The sequence below is a fragment of the Galeopterus variegatus genome, unplaced genomic scaffold (genome assembly GCF_000696425.1).
Source record: "Galeopterus variegatus unplaced genomic scaffold, G_variegatus-3.0.2 Scaffold4825, whole genome shotgun sequence".
Taxonomy (NCBI): domain Eukaryota; kingdom Metazoa; phylum Chordata; class Mammalia; order Dermoptera; family Cynocephalidae; genus Galeopterus; species Galeopterus variegatus.
Window position 1 is genome coordinate 122,032 of NW_007730936.1, and position 18,475 is coordinate 140,506.

Sequence of the window (18,475 nt, forward strand, 5' to 3'; positions counted from 1 at the left end):
TCCCGCCCGAGGGTTCGGATCCCACATACAGACCGGTTCCCGCTCACTGGCTGAGCGAGGCGTGGGAGCAACGCCGAGGGTTGCAATCCCATTGCCGGTTCCCGGTCCGGTACGGGGGCAACACTGAGGGTTGCGATCCATTGCCGGACACGGAAAAAGACAAAAGACAAAAAAAAAAAAAAAAAAGAATTCACATATGCAGTTTACAAAAGTATCAGAAGGGTGGCAGCTCCTCACCATGTTCCCTCCCCTCTTCCCCCTGCCTCCCCTGATTCTCCCTTTCTCTATTCCTCCCCTCCTGTTTCCTCCTCCTCCATCATCCTCACTGTGCCACTTATTTAAGTGCTTACTGTATTAATACCTTACAGCTTAATACTTTATACACATAATTTTACTTAATTCTCACTACCACTTATAAGGTAGGTATTATTATACCCATATAAAGATGAGAAAATTGAGGTTTATAGAGAATAAAAAACTTGGACAGATTCACATAGATAGAGACAGAGTGGATATTTGAATCTAGCCCTTTTTTGACATCAATGGTTGTGTTCCTAACCACTACACTATCTTGCCTGATTCTAAAAACACACCCCCCACAAGACATTCTTGCAGTGAGATTTTAGTTCACTCTTTTTAGTGTATGTTGTGCTATTAAACTACTGTGGCTTATAATAATAGTCCTAAAATACGGATTGGTAAAATTGGAGATCCACTGAGCCATTATCTACAATACTATACCACAAGAAACAGGAAAAAAAAATTAAATCTAAATTTTTTTCTCACCATTTTTTGCCATCTCCTTCCTTAGTCTGCATGTAAGTGGTTGTTTTAACATTTGGCTAACATCTGTGTCATTGCAAAACTTTTTTCTTTGAATTTCTTCAAACCATTCGCCGGTCACTCCTTGAAGCCATCTGATATCCCTCTTTGTCTTCTGAAGTTTGCTGAAATCAAACAAAAATATCAATGCACTTTTAAATTTATTCACATCTAGTGCAAACTTATGTGATGGGCTAAATTTTACCTAATGAAGCAGCAGCACCAACTATAAATCTAGAAAAAAAAATTGGCTCTAGTCAGAATTTCCTTTTCACCACTGAGTATATATTTCATATGTATTCTTCTAAATACCATGACAACCTAAAAGTTTTTGCATGTAGAAAAAATGATCATCAAGTCATTGAGGCCAACCTGGGTTGAGCAATGTGCTAAAAACCTGACCTAACAATACAATTGAATGATAGATGCTCTAATGACACGTAGAAATGAGAACATTCTAGTTCTGATTACTCATTCATTCGTTAATCCATTACATGTTTATTGAGGAATGTTAATCAATTAAATGTTTATTGAGGTCCCCTATAGAAAATGGAGATTCAACAGTGAATATAACAGATAGGATTCTTGTCCATCCAGTGGTCAAAGAAAAAAGCCAACATGCAGAAAAGAAATTGTTAAATGTAATGGTCTTAGATAATGGAATTCTTTAATACAAAAACACAAAAGCTGGTGAATGAGCTCAGGGCTAATGCTCAGGTAGCAAAGGACAGTGTGACTGGAGATGGACAGAAAAAGCCATCCAGGGCACAAATGCGTCTGCCACACACCCTCAGAATACGGGGCTGACATTTCGTCATTACTGCTTTTTCCTTTTCTTCTGCCCCTTCCTGCGTCATCCTCTTTCACATGAAAATGGTGCTATAAGTCCCTAATTAAATCACCAGTTGTGACTCATTTTTTTCAAAGTATATTATTTTGCTCTATTTCAGGAGGACCCTAGAACTGTTTGGAAATGAGAGGTGCTTAATCTAGAGAGAGATGTTCCTGGACTGAGGTTAAAAAAAAAAAAAAAAAGCAGAAAAGGGAGTTGGAAGAACCTGATGCCACGGCTTATACAGTGGTTGGTTTTGCATAGCCCTAATGAAGTCAGGCTTGTTGTTGGGTTGCAAGCTTGGGAAGTTCTGCTATTTGGGGAAGTATTTCATGTAACTCAGCAGCTGTTATCCTTTGTCCAGTTCTGCTGGAAAGCACAAGTGTTAGGGTCTTTGTGTTACTAAGAAGGTGGTGAGCAAGGTGTCTGTGAAGTGGCAAATTTGGGGTTAAAGGCAATGAACTGAGATGGCTCTTGCTTGGGGCCACGATACTGCCACTTTATAAAAATATTCGAGAAGGAAGCCAAAGGTCATCTTGCCCAGACTTGCATTTTGAAAAGCATTAGGCAGCATTCATTATGTGCAGCCCATAGAATTTGCATTGGTGCCTCCTCTTTGCGGTTGCTACACTCTGACATCTGGTCACTCCTGTCTCTATGGCTACCTTCCTTACTAGCAGAACAGGCTAAGAGATCCCACGTATCTGCCTCTAACTAGTACTGGCTGCCTCCAACTTTCTCACACCTCATTTACTAATGTCCTTCCTTTGTACGTGACCTCGTGACCTCGGCTTCCTCAGTGCCCTCCCTAATTGTTGGTTCACCCAAAGTCAATACCACCTTACTTCGCTTCTCACACATCCATCTCATTTCAGGGCACAGGCAAGACAGACTTAGGAACACTCTATGTAAACATAAGTTTTTTTTTTTCCCCACAGTATTGGGATAACATTGACTCTTTTAGAAATATTTCTAACATAAAGAAATAGTAAATGTTTGAGGTGATGGAAAAGCTAATTACCCTGATTCGATCACTACACATTGTATACATGTATCAAAATATCACTTTATACTCCATAAATATGTACAATGATTGTGTGTCAATCAAAAATAATAAAATGAAAAAAAAAATCACAGTTCATTAAATCCTACCCCATTGCGCATTCCACACTTGAACACATATCCATTACTGCCTGTTTCTTTTCCATCTTCTGGCCAATGAAGTCAGAAATCTGTATTTACCCGTGAGTACTCATACACTTTGAATTCTATTCCAGGAAATATATCTTAAAGCAATAACCCCACCAGAAGTACATTAATTTAACTGAAGATCATATACTTACTAACAGTAATTATTACACAGGCAATGTAGAATTCTGGGGAAATGCATATGACATATCACGAAGAAGGAAAAACAAAATGCAACATTCTTTCTATGATTACAGCTATGTAAAAATGATGCAACCACTGGGATACACCAGGGAAAAAATGAAAACATCTGATCTTTTAGAGTAGAATAATTATAGGTATCATTTCTATTTTTAGCTTATTTTATTATTTTCAATTTTATTTTAGCTTTTTGATTATTCAATACGTAAAATATATGGAGTTATTTCTTCTTTTTGCTTAATTGTGAATTTTTATTTATATTGTTATTTCTCTATTATATATATTTTTTGGAGACAGAAAAAAAATCAGTTATACTGTCACAATCCTAACACAATCACTATTGCTCTTTTGGTGTGACTTTTCCTCTGAGTTTTTCACATGGTTGTACTAAAATTTATTAAGTATAAATAAGCCCTGCGGAAGGTCTCCTGTGGTTCAGATGCTGGGATACAATGGTGAGCAGAGCAGACATGGCTCCACCCTAGAGAGCTTACATTCTAGTGGCAGAGTGACGTGAATCCAATAATGATACAGATGTAAGGTAACAAATATGATTTATTCATTCAACACACGTTTGAACCCTGGATAAAGAGCAGTGAACAAGTCAAACCCCTGCCCGCGTGGAATTTATTTATTTATTTTTATGGGATACTGCAAATAAATTCTGCTGGGGTGGTAGTGAGGGGGTGGGGGAAGCAAATGATAAAAAAGTCAATAGCAGCTAAGAGAGCATATAACAACGGGACCTGGTCTGAGGCAGCAGTGAAGACTTTCCAGAGAAGATGGCTTAGGACTGAAAGGATGAAGGATGGAGGATGAGACAAAGGGGAGTGGGCAGGGGGCTCTGGGACAGAGCTTTCTAGGCAGAGTAGCAGCAGCTGTGGAGCAATGAGTGTCCCAGGGAAAGAAGCAAGGAACTGAGATGAAGCCCACGTGGCTGGAGTGTGGAGATGGAGGGAAAAACTAACTAACTGAAGGAGAGAGGAGAGAGGCAGCTGCTAGATCATGCAGAATTAGAGGTCAAGTTCAGTGGCCTGGCCTTTGGTCCTAGAATAATGAGAAAGCATTGGTGGTTTAGCATGGGGATTACATGTCAGATTTGCATTTTTAAAAGGTCATCCTAGCTGCAGGTGGAGAGTAGATTCCAGTGGGGGACAGGAGACCAGTCAGGGTACTTGCAGGATTTAAGACACAGAGGTGTTTGCTTGGAACAGGATGGTGGTGGTGGTGAAGCTGAAGAAAAGTAGAAAGTGTTCAGAGTGACTTAGGGGATAAAACTGAGCCCCAAGTGATGAGTGACTTCGGGGGGGATAGGGACAGAGACACATCATGGAAGACTCCTAGACTTCCAATTTACATAAGTACACAGAAGATGCTATTCATAGAGATCATGCATATATAATCTTAAAAAATCCAAAACAATTATATCAAGAACACTTTTAACATTACTCATCTTCAGAGCAATAGTAACATATTTTCATAATATGCAAGCTAGTATGATTTTCATAATTTATTTACTATTCCTCCCTGGTGCTGGACATTGAGGACATCATTGTGCATTTTCTATTTTTATAGTGTCTCTGATAGACACTGAAATAGAATGATTGGGTCAAAGAATCAAAATATTTTTGTGACTTTATACATGTTACAAAATGCTTTTCAAAATGGCTGTACCGATATTACTCATGCTGTAATGTACATGACTGCCATTAGGCATCCTTGGAAGACTAGGTATTATTATTTCAAGTATTTTTATTTTCCTAATTTAATATTTTATGCTACACTTCTTTGGGTAAATAGTGAGGTTTGAACACTATCCCATATGTCTGTTTAGTAATTATATTTCGTGTTTTGTCTATTGCATGTTTTGTCAATTTATGAATCAGTGCCTCATTGAATGAGACATACCTAATCAAAGTATTAGTTCATTATTTTTATTATATGTTTTCAATATTTTACCCAGGTTTTTGACTTTAATTTTGATTAAATTTTGAGTGTTGGGTCATAAAACCTCATTCTGGCTAGGGTTAGAGTAGGTAAAATATAATTAATCTGTAGATATGTTTATGTTAACATTTGTTTCCTGAAGACAATGAGAAATGAAATTTAGACAGTAGCGACATGCACATACATGAAGGGGCAAGATTTTGAAGAAATTCAGAGACTTTTAAAGCAGAAATATTTCAGGTATGGTCCTGGGGATGGTTGTCAGGAAAGTGGATGAACAAGTACAGTCAAGAACCAGAAAATTCCAGGTTCAGGCGGTCAACAGTGGCATTGTGTTTTTGATTTGTTTTGTTTTGTTTTGTTTTTACTGGTTATATATATTCATGGGGTACAAAGCTGACCGTCACCACTCGTGCCCAAGATGTGGTGGTCAGATCAATACTATCAGCATGCCCATTACCACAAATTGCGATTTTTCCCCATGTCCCCCACCCAGTTAATCCCTGACCTCCCTCCGCCTCCCCTTTTCTTCTCTCCCTTCCCCCCTCCCCTACTCCACTCTGCAACCCTAGGTATGCTCTCTCCCTCTGCACGTCCAACACAAGTGGCATTGTGTTTAACCAAGGAAGCAAAACAGAAATACTTCTGGCCTTTGAAGTAAGGGTGACCCAGGAAGGGAAACTGAATGACGTAAGATTGGTGCCTGTGACTCACCATCTTAACCTTATACATCCAAGAGCCCCATGTACTATAAGATAGTTTGTACACTCACAAAGATTGACTGAGCTTCTTGTACTAAACCGAACACAACAAGTGTAAAATCAGTGGTTTAGAATCATTGATTTACTTACAATAATAAAATATCAAATTAGCTCAACCTTAGCAAGTAAGAAAAACTTCTTTTTTTTTTTTTTCCTTTTTGTCTTTTTTCGTGTCCGGCAACGGATCGCAACCCTCAGTGTCGCGCCCGTACTGGACCGGGACCAGCAATGGGATCGCAACCCTCGCGGTGCTGCTGCTGCGTCCGCACCTCGCTCAGGCAGTGAGCGGGAGCCGGTCTGTATGTGGGATCCGAACCCTCGGCGGGAGCGCCGCCGCACTCCCAAGCGGTGCACTGTAGCAGTGCGCCACCGGGCAGGCACAGAAAAACTTCTGACATGAAGCAGAAATGCAGTGACGTGTACAACTTGAGGACAGTGTTTTATATCTCAGCTGGCCTCAGTTTGACAGAGATAACATTTGTTTGTAAGTGGACTTCACTCAAGCTCATAACCAGCCTGCACAAGGCTCTTCCTCATCTTTGCTCAGCCGGCCGATTGGAGTGTACGGTCCACTACATATCACAAGGGCCTGTTGTCTACACTTCTAATAGTTTTACTCCCAGCTGATAGACTTGAATAAATTAGTTCGGGTCTTTTCTTGCTGTGACACAGGCTGCCCTCTGCTCCAGGTCAGTGTCCTTTCTTCATTCACATGAATCCTAGTACTTCCTGAACACACCACTCCTCTTAGATTTATTTTTCCTTTGTTTTCCAGCCTTGAGCTATGGATTCCATCTCCCCCTCCTCCTCTTTGACTTCCCAATTGTGACCTTGCTGACCTTTACTAGTCACCTTTGTCTTCATTCTGAGCAAGTCTTTGTCCTCACCATTATTTCCATGACTAGTGAATTATATATTAACCATATAGAATGTGCTCAGTTAATAACAGTCATCTCTTTACATCCCATTTTTTTGGCCCCATTTGTCTGTCTCCTGTTAATCAAACCCTGGTCCATTCTTGAGTTACCATCAGATAGTAGAAAGAGCGTAGGACCAGGGTCAGTTCCAGCTGAGTGATCGTGGCCAAACATCTAACTTTCTTGGCACTACTTTCCTCATTTATAAGAGGGATAAATGATGGGGAGATTTTTTGAAAGAAAGCCTCCGTAATTCCTCTCATTCCTGAAGGTACCCTGCTGGGCAAAGTGACCTTGCCACACCTCCCATCAAGAGGTGGGGTCTCTTTCACCTCTCCTTTGAATCTGGGCTGGTTGGTGCTTGCTCAGACCAACAGAATACAGTGGACATGGAACTGTGAGACGTCTAAGCCAAGGCCTCGGGAGATCTTGTAGCTTCTGCTCTCTCCTTGACTACTGTACAAAAAAGCCTGTGCTAGTCTCCTTGAGGAGGAGATCATAATCAGAGAGAGGAGCAGCCTGAGAGCCATCATAAAGTGCCAAACATGTGGGTGATGTCATCTTGGACCATCCAGACCCAGTTGAGCTGCCAGACTACTGAAGCCAAATGAGGGATCCCAGGTAAACCACCCAGCTGAGTCCAGCCCAAATGGAGATCACACATAATCATAAGCTAATAAGTAGAAGTTGTTTTAAGTCTTTAAGTTTGGGGGTGGGGTGTTATATACAATTTTTAAAAAATGGATGCAGATGAAGTTATCCCAAAGATATATTCTGGTCTGAAATCTATGGTCAAAAGACTTAACATTTCTACATCACTTTAAATCCTTGAGAAATCTTAGAAAGCTGCAAAGGGCATCAAGACATAATCTGATCAAGCTCCCTGTCTTTAGGAGAAATAATACCAATAAAAAATAATAATGGCAGATGATGTATTGAGCTCCTGCTATCTCCCAGGATTGTGCAGTCATCATTGCTAATCCTCACCATAACACTGGCAGAGTTATCAGTGTCCTCATGTACAGAGAGAGCACTGAAGCCCGGCAGGCTGCAGTCACTGTACTGAGATGTGAACTCACATCTTTGATTCTAAAGTTCACGTTCTCCTAACCTTATATTTCACTGCAATGGGTGTTATTAACCCCACTAATAAACAGTGCAACTGATGTAAACAAAAGTGACATTTGCCAAGTAAGCAGGTGGTAATGATAATACAAATATGATTTTCACTGCAATGGGTGTTATTAACCCCACTAATAAACAGTGCAATTGATGTAAACAAAAGTGACATTTGCCAAGTAAGCAGGTGGTAATGATAATACAAATATGATTGAGGAGAGAGCAATTAGACAAATTTTGAAAGCACACAAATCCTCTAAGCCAGAAAACAGGAATATAGCTTCCATTTTCTTGCCAGAAAAATCTCAAATATTTCTCAAAATAGTTCCCCTTAACAGCTCCTCTTGCTGAAGGAATAGCTCCTCTTTTTGCTGTTCTCACGTCTCCTCACTGACATTTTTTCCTCCACTCGTTTTACTTCTCTTTGCTTCTATACACATATAATCTTTCTTTCATAGCTGTCCTTCCCCTACTTGACTGTCTTATTACACCTTGTTCTGCCTTCCAGGCAGCTAAGCACCCTGATCCTTATCAACCCTTGATTACAGGCTTCAAGGACCTCTTGCCAAATATTCCACAAATCCCCCACCCTATCCTTGTCTTACAGGTTCAATCATCAGTGAAGCCCAGAAAGAATTTTTCAGTTACACTGAATCTTGTAAAAGTGGATTTACACTTGATTTACAGGAGATCAAAGCAGCATTAAAGTTTTCCTCCCACACAGGAATTCAAACATATTTTTGTTTCTATTGCTCAGCAACCACAACACACAGAAATGCACAAATGGAGGGCGTGAGGCCAGGAACTGTGAGGCCAGGAACTGTATCCCGAGTCAGAGCTTCAATATTGGGGTTAATGCCGTAATGGAAAATGGATCAGTATGTCCCAGCAAGAACTTTTTCAAAACCCTAAAGCCCCAAGGGAGACTCACCATCTCAGGAAAGTGTTACCTTTGTTTTCCTACTCCAGAAAGGTGATAGTTCCAGGTGGAGATTTCTTATCTTCCAGGTACATATTTCTTATTGCTCACACCCTAGGGAAAGCTTTAGAACAAATATTGCCAGTTCTCAGGAAGAGGCAGAATAAAGGAAGCAAAAGTCCTGTGCTTCAGTGGCTGCACCAGCTGTATTATAGTCCAGGGCCTGGTCTCTCCTCTCCCTGTGCTCTTCTGAAAAGATTATTTGAAAGCCTTTGCCCCTGACATCAGAGCCTATTCTTTGGCTCAGCCTACAGCCAAGACTCAGGGAGGGTCAGGGATTAGAAAAAGCAAGCACGTATACTGAGAAATGTGTTCTTTTCATAAGAGTAAACTTACACCACAGAAGGAAGTCTAGCAGAAGGGAAGCTTGGATAAGGAAAAGTGGTGAACTAAAGCAAGCAAGCAACTATAACAAACCTTTAGAACTCAGAGGTGCAACAAAAGAATGGCACCAGCATTTGAGTTGAGCTAGATAATAAAGCCCATTTAAACTCCTTGAATGGCTGTGATGGAGACCGCGCACTCTTTGATAAAAGACAATCTTTTCTATATTTTTAAAATTGATATTGTAACCTTCCTGGATGTTTATGTTCACATGACACAAAGTCACAACGAAGTTAAAAATAAGTTATCTGAGTAACAATAAGGATGTGTAATTCCCATACTGGTACATATCCCTTACCAATAGTCACCCTTTACTTATTGTCACCTTAAAGAGGGTGCAATAAAAAGACGAGCTGTCCACCCTAATGTCAGACTTGGAGTTTAAGTGGCAATTCCTCCTGTAACCATAAAGGCTCTTCTGTCTTCCTAGGTTTATCCGATCTCTTTTTGAATCCATTTATACATTTTTCATCTCCGTATTTACCAAGTTATATCAAATAACTTGTCATGTCCCTGTTTGGCTGTCCCAGCAGGCTGTCAGCTCCTTGAGGTACTGTGTCTCATCTGCTTTGGTATCCCCAGGGCCTGGTATGGTCCCTGACTCACGGTCAGTCCATCTATATTTTCTCAACTTCTGGGGTAATGAATGAGTTCTACAAAGTTATTATGCCATCATTGTGAAGTCATTGGTATTTGACATAAGTGATCTTGCACACAGACAAAAATTGTGTATGTAAAAAGTAATTTTTTTACATGCACTAGAAAGCAAATCATAGCTGGCATTTACACAATGCTTACCCTGGGCTGGGCATGGTTACACATATTAACTAATTTAAACTTCACAAGAACCCTAATGAAGCTAGATAACATTATTCCTATTTTACCAATGAGGAAATTAAAATACTGAGAGGCTAAATTAAAATCAGATTGCTTGGGATGAATGCTGCCCCTGATCTTTATTAACTGTCTGATTTTGATCTCTGTGCCTCAATTTACTAATCTGCAAAATGAGGACAAGAGTGATATCTCCCTAAGTGATATTAGCTTTTGTGAAGATGACTGGTGTCAACGCATGTAGGGTCCACAAATGAAGTGATGAGTCATTGTGACCTATGAAATTTGCAGAATGGGAAATAAAATTAGTGGAGAGTGGGGGGAGGGATGGAAATTGTGTATTACCATCCCCGACACAAAAGAGGTCTATGGCAGTAAAGAAAATTACCCTTAGGTTTTACTTTTCCTGTAAAGAAACTTAAAAGCATCAACTGTTTGGTTTAGGCCCAACAGATCGGCTCTTCACGTTGCACCTAAATCAACATCACAATTGTGAGAAAACCAAACTTTTCAGTGCAGATATTCACAAACACAGCTTAAATGGCATGTGCAAGACAAGAGGAGTACATTCACTGCTGGTCACCAGACTGGCTCTCACACTACACTGAATTCACTGGTTGATGCCATGGTTTGGGCCACAGAATTGCTAAGAATAGTGTACATATATTATTAAAAAGGTCTCAAAAGCACATACTATTTGCCTTATTTGAATAAGGCAAATATACATGAACTGAGAAGAGCTTATACTTTTATTTATCTTAAACTTGGATTCCAGTTTAATTTCAAAAAGTAACCATGAATGGAAATCATCATGTCAAAGAGATACATGCACCCTCATGTTTATCACGGCTCTATCCACAATAACCAAGAGTTGGAACCAACGTAAATGTCCATCACTGGTCGACTGGATAAGGAAAAGGCGGTATATATACATAATGGAATACTACTCTGCCATAAAAAAGAATGAAATTGTGCCATTCACAAGAAACATGGATGAACTTAGAAAAAAATCATGTTAAGTGAAATAAACCGAATACCAAATGTCCTTACTCTTAAGTGGAGCTAAAAAATAAACAAATAAATAATAAAAAGAAGAAAGATGCAACAATCACAGTAATACTTTGACCTTTCAAAAGGAGACAACAGAACTGAGGTTACCAGAGGTGGGGGAGGAGGGAGTAAGGGAGGAATTGGTAAAGGACCATCAAAAATGATTACACTTTATAATGTTGAAAATACTAATTATCCTGATTTGGGCATCACATATTGCACACAGGTATTGATGTTCAACTCTGTACCCCACAGAAATGTACAATCAACTGTTATAATAAAAACAAAAACAAAAATAGTAACCATGCATTGATTTGACTAATATTTATTGAGCAGTTGTGTGTCAGGCACTGTTCTAGGAGCTTGGAATACATTAGTGTGCAAAAGAGACAAGGAACCTCACCTTCCTAGAGCTTGCAGTCTACCAAGTATCTCCAAAGTCACCTCCCTGGTCAAAGCCACCACTATCTCTCAGCTGGATGACTGCAGGAATCCCCTACCTGTGTCCCTGCTCCCACTCTGGCTCCCCTTCCATCCAGAATCCACACAGCAGTCAGAGAAATTGTCAAAGAACAAAATTTCAACAAACTGAGTTTTAAAGATCTAACTGGCTTTTATTACTGATTCATGAATCAGGCAGCATCCCATCTACAAAATAGAGAGCTACATTGGGCATGGCAGAACAGTTGGTTTTTGTAATGTAGCTTAAGCAGGAACAAGGAAAACAAAAAAAGTGGATTAGTTAACAACAGGTTACTTCAGATTACTTTATTCATAAGGATTAAAGCAGAGGGAACTTCCTAATCATGGAGGCTAGGGTGGACTTGGGCCTTCTATTTTTTTTTTTTTTTAATAATTAAGAGACTTTATTCATAAATAGTTATAATTATAGTGCTTGTTTGTCGAAATTTTTTTTTTTTTTCCATTTTGTCTTTTTTCGTGTCCGGCAACGGATCACAACCCTCGGTGCTGCGCCCACACCTCGCTCAGCCAGTGAGCGGGAACCGGTCTGCATGTGGGATCCGAACCCTCGGCGGGAGCGCCACCGTGCTCACAAGCGGTGCACTGTAGCAGTGCGCCACCGGGCCGGCCCTTGTTTGTCCAAATTTAAAGTGAAAACAAATACACAAAACAGTTGATTACTAATTGTATACTGAAAGCAGTAAGAGGTTCCACGACACCAAATAAACCAGTTCTGAGGTCTTCCCCAAGACAAATTTAACAGCTCCAGCTTCTTCCGTGTTTATCAAAATACAAAAGAAAAAATTAGATGGCAAATCGGACCCTTGCAGGCTGAGGGAGAGAGGGCTACTTCACACGTGGTGCCTGGGTGCTCCAGAGGGCGGCTCTGGAATGGCCCCACCCTCCCTGCGTGCAGGGCTCCTGCCGGGGAGACCCCAGGCAGCCCCCTAACGTCTGCACGCTGCACACGGCAGGCGCCTCCCAGTGCGTCCCCTCCCGTGAGCACAGGTGCAGGCACAACGCTATGGAACTGCAGGGTGACCCAAAGAGGAGCGAGGCACGCGCCACCTACCATGACCATGCAGGGTGGATCCGTTGGTTTCGTCACCACCTCACGTTCGCAAAGGGAAACAGACGAGCCGATGGACCGTTTCAGGCCGTTACCTCAAAACCGGCACTAGGCATAGACTCCCTTCTGCCTGCTCATGTGTTCTCCTTATCTTGTATTTTTAACTATTTTTTTAAAATGCACCGAGCTCGGGTTAAAAACCAACACACAAATGGATCTCAACACAGATCTCAGCCAGGAGGTGCGTCCAACTCGTCTAAGGCGGCTGCTGCTGGGGCCAGACGCCCACGTGCCCACGTCCCTTCTCAACTGAACAGTGAGTGGCTTTTTCTTCTTACAGTTAAAAACAAGCTGAGTGACATTGCATACGAGTACCAGACACTGCCTCATTGGAAACAAAAGCTATTTATGTTAAATAAAAACCCTGGCTGCAGGCTGCGTCTGCCACATTTACAGCAAGGCGCGGTGCACATGGTGACCAAAACCATGGGGACAGCTTCTGGCACTCAGTACCACAGAGTCGCGCATCTGCCACATGAGAGTGAAGCGGAGGGCGGAGAGGAGGAAGTGCGGGTCGGGGTGGGAGCGTTCGCCTTCACTGCTGGTTGCGGAGCTGATGGGACTGCCAGTCCAGTCCTTCATGGAGCCTGTCCCCGCTGGTGGCCCAGAGTGCAGCCCCAGCTTGTCTGTGATTTCGGATGTGTTCACGGCGGTGAGGAGGTCCTGTTGTTGGCTGGCACACTCGGGGAGGTCCTGTTGTTGGCGTGCTCGGGGAGGTCCTGTTGTTGGCTGGCACACTCGGGGAGGTCCTGTTGTTGGCGTGCTCGGGGAGGTCCTGTTGTTGGTTGGCATGCTCGGGGAGGTCCTGTTGTTGGCATACTCGGGAAGGTCCTGTTGTTGGCACGCTCGGGGAGGTCCTGTTGTTGGTACGCTCGGGGAGGTCCTGTTGTTGGCTGGCACACTCGGGGAGGTCCTGTTGTTGGCGTGCTCGGGGAGGTCCTGTTGTTGGCATACTCGGGAAGGTCCTGTTGTTGGCACGCTCGGGGAGGTCCTGTTGTTGGCTGGCACACTCGGGGAGGTCCTGTTGTTGGCGTGCTCGGGGAGGTCCTGTTGTTGGCATACTCGGGAAGGTCCTGTTGTTGGCACGCTCGGGGAGGTCCTGTTGTTGGCTGGCACACTCGGGGAGGTCCTGTTGTTGGCGTGCTCGGGGAGGTCCTGTTGTTGGCATACTCGGGAAGGTCCTGTTGTTGGCACGCTCGGGGAGGTCCTGTTGTTGGCTGGCACACTCGGGGAGGTCCTGTTGTTGGCGTGCTCGGGGAGGTCCTGTTGTTGGCATACTCGGGAAGGTCCTGTTGTTGGCACGCTCGGGGAGGTCCTGTTGTTGGCTGGCACACTCGGGGAGGTCCTGTTGTTGGCGTGCTCGGGGAGGTCCTGTTGTTGGCATACTCGGGAAGGTCCTGTTGTTGGCACGCTCGGGGAGGTCCTGTTGTTGGCATACTCGGGAAGGTCCTGTTGTTGGCACGCTCGGGGAGGTCCTGTTGTTGGCACGCTCGGGGAGGTCCTGTTGTTGGCACGCTCGGGGAGGTCCTGTTGTTGGCACGCTCGGGGAGGTCCTGTTGTTGGCGTGCTCGGGGAGGTCCTGTTGTTGGCGTGCTTGGGGAGGTCCTGTTGCTGGCACGCTTGGGGAGGTCCTGCTGTTGGCATGCTCGGGGAGGTCCTGTTGTTGGCATACTTGGGGAGGTCCTGCTGGAGGCTGGCACACTCGGGGAGGTCCTTTTGTTGGCTGGCACACTCGGGGAGGTCCTGTTGTTGGCATACTCGGGGAGGACCGCGTCCCGGAGCTCAGTCTCGGCCAGCATCCTCCTGAGCTCCTGGCGGGCCCGCATTCACACACTCCCGCTCACAGCTGTCCACCGCGGAGATCTAACTTAGTGTGTTCTGGAAGCAGTGGCACCACAGTGGCCGGATCTTGTCCTGGCCACCCCCGGCCCAGGCGGTGAAACTGATGTTCCTGTCGTCTGCGGTCTCTACGTTGAAACCTGGGGTGGGAATGGTAGTCACCATGTCACCAAGCTTCAGTTTGTACAGAATCGTCAAGAGCATGCGCATTTCCTCTTTGTCAAAAAGGCCCTTGAAGAGGTTAAGATATTCCCCATTCCTGCGGACGGGTGGAAGCGACGCTGGCCAGAGAAACTTCAGCAGCCGTTGCTCCCAGCAAGTCATTGGTTTTGCACCCACAAGATGGTGGTTCTAGACTTGTCGCTTTTGGATTGGTTGCTGTGAGTCTCCCGTTTTCTTGAAAAACTAACTTGTTTGGACATTTTCCTGTTTTTTTAAAGTTTCAGTTTAATTATGTGGCACTTGACAAGAGTGACTCCTTTTGTTGTTGTTATGAATATTCATGAGATACAAGGCTGATTGCTCCCCGTCTTGCCCTGGATGGGAAGGCCAGATCCATACTGGCAGCACGCCCGTTACCACAAATTGCGATTGTAGCCCATCTCCTCCATCCAGTTATCCCCAACCTCCCCCGCCCCACTCCACTTTGTATTCCTAGGAATGTTCTCTCCCTCTGCAAGTCCAATGCATTACTGTGGTCTTTCTTTCCTCCCTTTTTTCTCTCTTAGCTCCCACATATGAATGAGTACCTGAGGTATTTATCCCTCTGTGCTTTGCTTATTTCACTCAAGGTAAGTTTCTCCAAGCTCATCCATGTTGTTGTGAATGGGAGAATTTCATTCTTTTTTATGGCAGAGTAGTATTCCATGGCGCATATTATACCACAATTTCCTTATCCAATCATCCATTGATGGACATTTGGGTTGGTTCCATATCTTAGCTATTGTTGTAAACAGAGCTGCGATGAACGTGGGAGTTCAGGTATCCCTTTGACACGATGATTTCCATTCCTCTGGGTATATACCCAGAAGTGGGATTGCTGGATCATATGGAAGATCAATCTGTAGTTGTTTGAGAAACCTCCGTACTGTTTTCCATAGTGGTTGTATTAATTTACAACCTACACTAACAGTGTAGGAGCGTTCCCTTCTCTCCACACCCTCGCAAGCATTTGTTATTCACCGTCTTTTTGATTATAGCCAGTCTAACTGGAGTGAGGTGGTATCTCAATGTGGTTTTAATTTCCATTTCCCTGATCAACTAGTGATGTTGAGCATTTTTTTCATGTACCTGTTGGCCATTTGTATATCTTCCTTTGAAAAATGTCTATTCAGCTCCTTTGCACATTTTTTAATTGGGTTATTTGGTTTTTTACTGAGTAATTGCTTGAGTTCCTTGTATATTATGCATATTAATCCCTTGTTGGATGCATAGTTAGCAAAAATTTTCTCCCACTATGTAGGTTGTCATTTTAACTCTCATTTCCTTTGCTGTGCAGAAGCTTTTTAGTTTGATATAGTCCCATTTATTTATTTTTTCTTTTGTTGCTTGTGCCTTCGGACTCATGTTCATAAAGTCTGTGCCCAGACCTAGTTGCTGAAATGTTTCACCTATATTTTCCCTTAGTAATTTTACAGTTTCAGGTCTTATACTTAAGTCTTTCGTCCCTTTTGAGTTGATTTTAGTATATAGTGAGAGGTGCATGTCTAGTTTCATTCTTCTGCATATGGATATCCAGTTTTCTGAGCACCACTTGTTGAAGAGGCAGTCTTTTCCCCAATGTAGATTTTTGTTGCCTTTGTCCAATATCAGATGGCTGTAGAGTGACTCCATTTTGGTTTGGTCTGTTGGGGCCTATTGCAGGAGCTCATCTCCCCGCCAACCCCAAGCTTAGAATATATGGTCTTCAAAGCTGTATAGTGTCTGGACTTCTGCCTTTTCTACCACTTTTAATACCACTTTCCCCTCCACTCAGCATTTGGCCTTCTTTCTGTTCCTCTAGGAAACTGGTTCCCTCTGGGCTTTGCACTTGCTGTTCCCTCCACCTGAAATGCTCTTCCCTACTCTGTCACATGGCCATTCCTTTGTATCATTTAGATCTTAGTTAAAATGTTACAACCTTAGAGAAACCTCCCCTGACTCTCCAAAATAAATGATCCCTTTCCCTAAATACAGTCTCTTTCTACCAAATTAGTTGGTTTACTTTTCTTAATCTCATTAATCTCCTTTTGAAATCATCATCATCATTTATTTACTTTTTTTACTGATTGTCCCCCTGGCGCCCCACTAAAATATAATCCATAAGCATGAGAATCTTGTTTGTCTTGTTTTCTGGAATAATGTCTGACAGAGTAGGGACTCCATAAGCCCTTGGTGAACAAATGAACAAATGAATGAATGTGAATTTGGGAAACTCTTTTCTCTGGACCTGCATTTCTTCATCCATAAAATGTAGGGGGTGGGGAACTTGAGGCTCTCAGGTGGCTTTCCCACTTTTTGTGATTCTAAGTACACTTTTGCTAATGTTTCAAATATCCTGGTATTTAAAAACGTGGTTAACAAATCCATATTTAGCTCTTTCTGAGTCTGAGGGATTCCAACTCTGTCTTCCTTGGGCCTATTTCAGCCTGAAAAATCCCAAGCTTGTTCTCTTGTGTCAACTGCCCTTTCTTTCTGCTGCTTCTCTCTAAATTAATTGCATGATTAAAACTGATGTCGGAAGTAGGGTACAGGGGGCCCCACAGTCGGCCTCAACACACCCAGTCCTCTTCCCAGATTCTTGACTCTGCCACAGCAAAGAATTCAAGGGCAGGGTCACAGGAAAAAGTGAGAACAAGTTTAATATAATAGACAAGAAATACAGGTTCCACAGAGAGTACAGCATAGCTCCTGAGACTGAGCAGGCCCACACCAAGTTTAACACAAAAGTAAGTTCAGTATAGACATCAAGTGTTAACACAAAAGCAAGAAAAACATAAAGTTCAGTATGAAGTGCAGGCTGGCTCAAGAGAATGAGCAGGTGCAGGCTGAAAGTAAGTTTGATACAAAGTAAAGTATACACACCTCAGCCAGCAAAGTACAGCTGACTCCCCGAAAGTGAGCAACAACCCCGCCTTTGCCTGGGACTTGGCTTTTATAGTTTCTCTACCTAATGAATATTCAATTAAGGGGGTGGCTCCCATGTATGTAATATTTAGTCTTGCACATGCTCAGTTAGTCTCTTCCTGGAGCATGTTCATTGGTTAGACCCTATCTCATGCACCAGGCATATTCAAGAATATTTTGTCCTCCCTATTGAGCATGCCCAGTTACTAGATTTGCATAAGCCAGCCCCCTGTGATTTCATCTTCCCCCTGTTCCTGCTGAAAATAGGTCTAACTGACAACAGTATCTTTCCTCCAGGGGAGAACCCAGAGGAGGGGGCCTGAGACCTCAGGGACTGGATGGAAACCCAGGGGTGTGTCCTGAAACCTGAGCCCAGGGAAACTGAGCACCTCCTATATCAAAATGAAACAACTAGAAGAGGCCATATAATTCCAGATTCAAACTGACAATAACTTTAGGAAGATGAAGATAATATTTAGTATTACTTCTAGCACCTTCATGCTGCTGCTGAACATGATGGGAACTTGCATACTGAAAAGACATATTGTTCCCTGAGGAGAAAAGTGGGTCTAAAATTCACCATTAAACATACATTTTGTGACAGCCACTGTGCTGGGTGCTTCCACATAGCACCATAGGAACCCAGTGAGGCAGGTGCTACTACACCCATTTTACAATAAAAGGAATTAAAACCATGAAAAGTGTTCCTCTCCCCCCCTCCCCGGTTTTTTTTTGTGTGTGTATGTGGGTGAATTAAGTTGTTTATTTTTTTAGCTCCCACCAATGAATGAGAACATGTGGTATTTCTTTTTCTCTGCCTGATTCGTTTCACTCAATATTATTCTCTCAAGGTCCATCCATGTTGTTGCAAATGAGGAAGATTTAACAACCTCAACTTTTTTTTTT

The 18,475-nt window shown here is 42.8% G+C and overlaps 1 protein-coding gene across 1 annotated transcript in view; it reads right to left on the reverse strand.

Moving 5' to 3' along the window:
* Positions 1-18,475, reverse strand: part of EXPH5 (exophilin 5) — a 77,100-nt gene that overhangs the window by 27,903 nt on the left and 30,722 nt on the right. The window contains exon 2 of the mRNA XM_008588438.1: positions 787-947. Within this exon, the coding sequence (XP_008586660.1) occupies positions 787-947 (161 nt within the window). The remainder of the gene's footprint in view (positions 1-786; positions 948-18,475) is intronic.